The 6,353-nt window shown below is 33.1% G+C and overlaps 1 protein-coding gene across 1 annotated transcript; it reads left to right on the top strand.

Moving 5' to 3' along the window:
- Positions 1 to 590: 590 nt before the first annotated feature.
- On the top strand, positions 591 to 4,578 carry LOC115877231. Its single transcript, XM_030893389.1, has 2 exons — positions 591 to 2,218; positions 4,273 to 4,578. The coding sequence occupies exons 1-2, from the start codon at positions 1,934 to 1,936 to the stop codon at positions 4,438 to 4,440; spliced, it is 453 nt and encodes a 150-aa protein (XP_030749249.1). The 5' UTR covers positions 591 to 1,933; the 3' UTR covers positions 4,441 to 4,578.
- The last annotated feature ends 1,775 nt before the right edge of the window (positions 4,579 to 6,353 follow it).

The raw sequence follows: 6,353 nt of genomic DNA, 5'->3' as shown, positions 1-6,353 counted from the left end.
AAACAACTAACACTATGCGACGGAGCTGTTCGCCGGTGAGCAATGAGTCGTAAGCTAGTGAAAATTAAACTTTGATACTTACGTCTTTATAAGATACTGGGCGCCACTCAGTTTTCCGTTTACTTTCGAAAACTTCTAAGTTGAAAACTGAGAAATCAACTCTTATGCTATACAACAACTTATTTTAGGAATTACACAAATGAAACGCTGAGATAAACTAATAACTAAGTATAATTAATAATTAAATGTAAAATAGAATAAAATAAGTATATGAAAAAATTGATGTTTGAAAATATTTGTTGGTAAATTGTATGTCAAAATAGATCACTCTTATTAATGGTAGTTTAAATCTGCACGCTTCTGAATAATATTTTACTAATCATTCCGCATAAAGTCTGGCGATCTTGGTACCAAAATGTAGGGACTCTTTATATTGAAAAAATGTAAATATCAGAAATATGCATAACATGAATAAAATACATCAAAGTGAATTCTTAAGCAATCAAATATATAATATGCCTGAAGGGCTTAATGAATTCAAATGAACTTAAATTATATAGATATAAAATCAAATGATCTGGCCTGTTTTTAATCCGTGCTGGTCACAAGCTGGTTGTGGTGAACTGCTACTGGAACTGGATGGTGATATAAGTTGTTTCTGGACAGACAGGATCGAAAAGTTTGGATGGGTTCAGAAGGTTCCTCCGATATTCCCAGTGTGAAATGCAGGGACAAAACGTGGACCAAATGTCAGGTGCAAAAAAACAAAATGGCACCAGAAAATAAAGCCACCATAACATGCCTTAAAATAAAACGTGTGCCATAAACTAAAATGCTGCCACTGGAAAAACTACAAGAAAAAACCACTGGAAAAACTACAAAAACAAAGAAAAAAAGGTCCTAGGAAACGTTACTTAACGTTACGTTTAAAATAAGAGTCTTACCTCTGCTCAGAGGGGTTTCTCAAACAAATTGGCAAAATGCCAACAAACGCCGATAGCTCTATCGGGTTCAGCCTTTAGCCACCAATATGGCGAGGGAAGGTAGGCACGAGGTATGACTATACACCGTCAGATATAAAGTGACGAACAAACTTCGACCGGACTGAAATAACTCGCCAGAAATAAACTTGAAGAAAAAATTCAAGATAATAACAATACTTAGAATGCCATCTCGGTGCGAGGATTTAAACTTGAATTATTTAAATAAAATAATTCTGTACCTTTATATTAATTGTTTGAATTTTAAATAACATGCTACAATATTGTCATTCTTCTTATCCTGGGGTAGGGATGGCCAGAATCAATTCGATTATGATTTGAATCGATTCAGCAACCTTGAATCGATTCAACCTTCCGATTCTTTATAACTTTATAACTAAAAATCGTATAGATATCGATGCTTGAAAGGAAGAAAGACACAAGCGACATTTTTTACAAAAATTACTAATAAACCCTACTAAGCTCCACTTTTTTTTTCTGCGTCGATTGGACTACTTTTAAGATTGATACAATCATTTTTATGTCGCTTAAGTCAACCATGAATTTTGAAGAGTATCTCAACTTTTCTTTACCAAGCGACCATTATTTTGCCGTATTTCAATAAAGTGTTACTTAGCCTACCTACCCTCAACCGGTGTCTCAACTTTACCTCAACTACATTATTCAAAAGTTATGCACTTAAACTGTTCTTCCTTTATAGTGACAAGAAAGTAAAATTACTTAACTAATTACACTTCAATTAAAAATTCGAACAACATGGCGCTTATCCTGTTTTACCCGAGAGTAATTCCTAGCTTAGTGAATTTTAAGCTATTTTATTTGGCATCTTAAAACAATCATGCACCAGTTAAGACATTCTTGCAGTATTGAAGGTTGCTGTTTTACAGTGTGGCCAGATTTTCGTAAACGCTTGTCGCTAAACTGCCTGTCAGATGTCGCCCAAAATCGCCATGTTGCGAGAGCCTCATATATCGCCCAAAGTCGCAATATTATCGCCTCAAATATCGCCCAAAATCGAAATTTTTTCAGCGCCTCATATATCGCCCAAAATCGCAATTTTGTTATTATATAGACCAAAATCGCAAATTTTTATCGTCGAGCGTGTACTGCTAATATTTAACGGTCATTTTAATTTGTTACCGGAAAACACGTGCTTCATTCTGATAAGTGCACCGAAAACAAATCAACGATTTCTTTTGTTAGAAAACATAGTAAAGGTAAGCATTATTTTGGTTTAATTAATTATGGTAGGTAAAAAGGTGTGTATAGAAACTAGCGATGGGAACTATCGAATGAATTAGACTATCGAATGGTTAATGAATGAATGATTTCAACTATCGAATGGTTTTATTCGAATAAAATCATTCATTCATTTGTAAACTAAAGCATATGTGACAACCTCGCCGTGCAACTAAATGGTTATCGTTGAGCCATGACTATCGAATGCTTTTGATAAATGAAATTTAGTATTCGTTTGGATTTTGTATGCGTCAGTGCATTATTGGTTCTTCCAAATTTTTATAACTTCGCCGTATAAATACTGTGCTATTTTTGCGTTTATTAAAATAGTTAAAATACTAAAATAGTAGTTATTTTTTAATTTTATTTATTGACGATTGTGTGCATGTGCAGGTGGTCAAAATTTTTCCGAAAATTTGTGTGGTTTTCCGTAGTCCGATCTTTCAATTATTTAATTTTATATGGTATATGATCTATTTTTAATGGGAAATTTTGAGAAGTAGCAATTTTTAAGAGAGATGAGATGAACTTACAATTAATTTTAAAAATACATATTTGTATTTTAGATGTTTTAATAATATGAATTAGTTGAACTTAATAATCATATTTAAGTAATGTGGTTGTATAATCATATTTAAGTAAATGGTTATCGAACTCAAACTATGGGGTGAGAAAATTAAAATGAAAGTTTTACACGTGCCAATTTAAAAAAAAAAGTTAACGATGTTTATATTTTGTTTATGCTAATTCTTTTACATGTAGTTTTTTGCGAAGAAAAAATATTTCATTTATTTTTTAAAGTAAATGCCAGTAAAAGTAAATATAATTTTTAAATAGTAATATAAAGCACCTAATATAAATAATTTTGATTTCTAATTTTTTATTTATATTTTCCTTACATTACACTGCATGCTTAGAAAATTAATAAATGTTTATATTTCATGATTTTAAAATTTGTTGTTAATATAACAAATTAGTTCTGTAATTATTATTATTTAATAAACCACCGTTGCCAAAAAATTTAGAGACTATATTATTTTTAAATAGGATCTAATATAAATAATTTTGACATCTAATTTGTTGTTTATATTTTGCTACTACTTAAAAGAAAATATTTATATTAAATGATTTTAAATTTTGTTGTTAATAGGTATAACAAATTATTATTGTTATTATTATTTATTAAACCAGTCTTTGCTAAAAAACATTAAAAATAATTTTCCTACATCCAAAATAACAAGTATTATTGCAGTGTAACAACAGAATATTAATAAAAAAAATGCAGAATAGATAGTATGTCTTTATATTCCCTAATTAACTAAAGCCAAACAATAATATTCTTTGCTAATATCAACTAATACAAAAATATGGCAACAGCGCCCTTCATAATGTATTTTCTGTGTAAATACTAGCACCTCAATAAAGAAAATAATGTGTCCTTATCTATATATGACTCCGCAAAAAATCAAAGATGCCGGCTTCTTTCATAGCATTGCCACCGACCGCTTTCTCGGAAAAAAACCTACGTCGCCGGGTGACAACTAAAATTCAGTTAATATTTTATTATAATCGATCCTGACGAATAAATGAATTTCATAAATGAATGAATTTTATAAATGAATGAATTTTATAAATGAATGAATTTTATAAATGAATGAATTTTATAAATGAATGAATTTTATAAATGAATGAATTTTATAAATGAATGAATTTTATAAATGAATGGTTTTTGCTGCCGAATTACTAGAATACAATATTTCAAGGCAGATGACGGATCTATTCGATAATTTTTATTCGAATAGTTTTCAACGAATGTTTGCTTACTAACTATCGAATTATTCGAATGAATTGCAACTATCGAATGTTTCGATAGTATTCATTCGATAGTTCCCACTACTAATAGAAACGTATTATTCTATATTCACAATAGAAAATTAAAAAATAAGCGAGAAAAGCCAAAAGTACTATGGTCCAATTTCTGGATCACGGTGCAACTAGGTATAATTTTATTAAATGTTTTTTTTTGTTACAGATAACTGTAATGGATTCATTGGAAAGTCCACTACCGTTCCAGTTAGTGGGGATGTCTCGAGAAGAATTTGAAATGGAACTGGCTGAAATCTATGATATACCTAGTGACCAGGACTATGTTTGTTCAAATGGCAGCGACAACGATTTAGAAGAAACGTGGAGCCAATGAAATGGCAACTATTTTACACACTTATATTTGCATGGTTGACGAACGCGAGTTTGTTACTCGTTTACTCTTGTACTGTGACTCTTGTCCTGGGCAGAACAGAAACCGGACGATTATAGCTATGATGCATGCGACCCTACAAAATTGTAATGAAATTATTTATTATTATAAATTATAAATTGTATTGAAATTATCCAAATAAACTTATTACTCACCGGACATACATATATGCCCGTCGATTCAGTTCATGCTGTAATTGAGAGACATACAAAACATTCTATAATATGGGCTCCTTCCCAGTGGTACACAGTTTTCGAAACAGCAAGACAGAATCCAAGGCCCTACAAAGTGCAATATTTGACCTCTAAGGATTTTAATAAGTGGGATACGCTAGCAGACAAATATTTTAAAGGAAATCTCTCAGGAAATAAGCAAAATCCGTGTATGCACATTTAAAAAGAAAGATCCTAATAAAATAATAATTAAAAACTCTATGGATAAGGAAGCACCAAGCGTTGAAATTGAAGTTCAGAAAGTAAAAGTAACTCTAACAAATTAAATCCGCTATTCCCATATCAAAGCTAAAATATAATGACTTAATTAAATTATGTACGAATATGTCAGCATTCCTACTGCTAGTATATAACCTAAGGGATACATTGGCTGAAACAGACATTGAGGATGAAGACATTTTGAAGGCGCAAAAGGATCTGGCGCAGAAATTTACTGCAGCAGTCCGAAGACTAAGATCTACCACAGTCTTGGAAAACACACCACAATTTTCCAAGCTGAGCTATATGCTATTGAAACCTTTGTGCAACTGCTGGTAGAACAGCAATACACCGGGAAAACAATATGCATATTTTCGGATAGTCAAGCCGCGCTGAAAGCACTTGAGGCAACGAAAAGCACAACAAGTACAACAAGATTCTTCATTGTAAGAAACTACTCAATATATTAGGAGATAGGAACAAAGTGTCGCTAATATGGATACCGGGACATGTCGGCCTAGAGGGAAATGAACGTGCTGATTCCCTCACCAAAGTTGGTGCAGGCTCGCCATTCGTGGACCCAGAACCGACACTTAGCGTTCCAAAAAATCTCGCAAGAGAGAGGCTCTGTGAATGGGTTAGGGGTGCGACGTACCGGGACTGGAATGACAGTCCTGGAATGGAACATGCCCAGAAAATCCTAGCAGGGCCATCCAAACATAGAACAGGAGAACTCCTAAAGGCCGGTAGGAATGGAGCGCGTACACTCACTGCAGTGTACACGGGTCACTGCCGGCTGAGATCTCACCTACAGAGGACGGGACTGGTGGAAGACGCCGAATGCCGACTCTGTATGGAAGATGACGAATCAATGAAGCACGTTATGTGTACCTGCCCCGCTGGGGGCAGGACCAGGTTTGAGATGTTTGGCAAACCCATGCTAGACCTATCAGACATATCACTAGGAGACATATCACCCTCGGACATAACGGCCTATGTTAAAAGGCTGGGTCTTGAGGGTGGTACTTTAACGCTCTTTGTATATTAGAGCTTGTAGAAACTGAGCCACAATAGGCCCTCGCGGCCGCAGTGGAGAGTCCCATGGGACCCACTCTTAGTCAATACAAATACAAATACAAGACATTTTCCAAGTGTGAAAAGTTTTTTTTCGGTTACCTATTATTGGTTTATTCTGTAACGAAGTTACTATTTTTTTTTATATATTTAATTAAGTTTTTCAATTTTTCCGCCGATTACGAATTTTATTTAGTTAATTTATCTTTCTACTCTTCCATACATTAGAAAATTTTGATTCTTTTTCGAGAAGATAGTACTTTTTATATAAAATTTTATTTGTTGAATTAACATACGAACCGAACTCATTAATTAGCTTAAAACGCGCTAATTAATAATTGAACGCATTCC

The sequence above is a fragment of the Sitophilus oryzae genome, unplaced genomic scaffold (genome assembly GCF_002938485.1).
Source record: "Sitophilus oryzae breed Bouriz unplaced genomic scaffold, Soryzae_2.0 scaffold_1442_pilon_pilon, whole genome shotgun sequence".
NCBI lineage: Eukaryota > Metazoa > Arthropoda > Insecta > Coleoptera > Curculionidae > Sitophilus > Sitophilus oryzae.
Note: the sequence above shows the minus strand (reverse complement) of the source record. Positions and strands in the feature narration are given on the sequence as shown.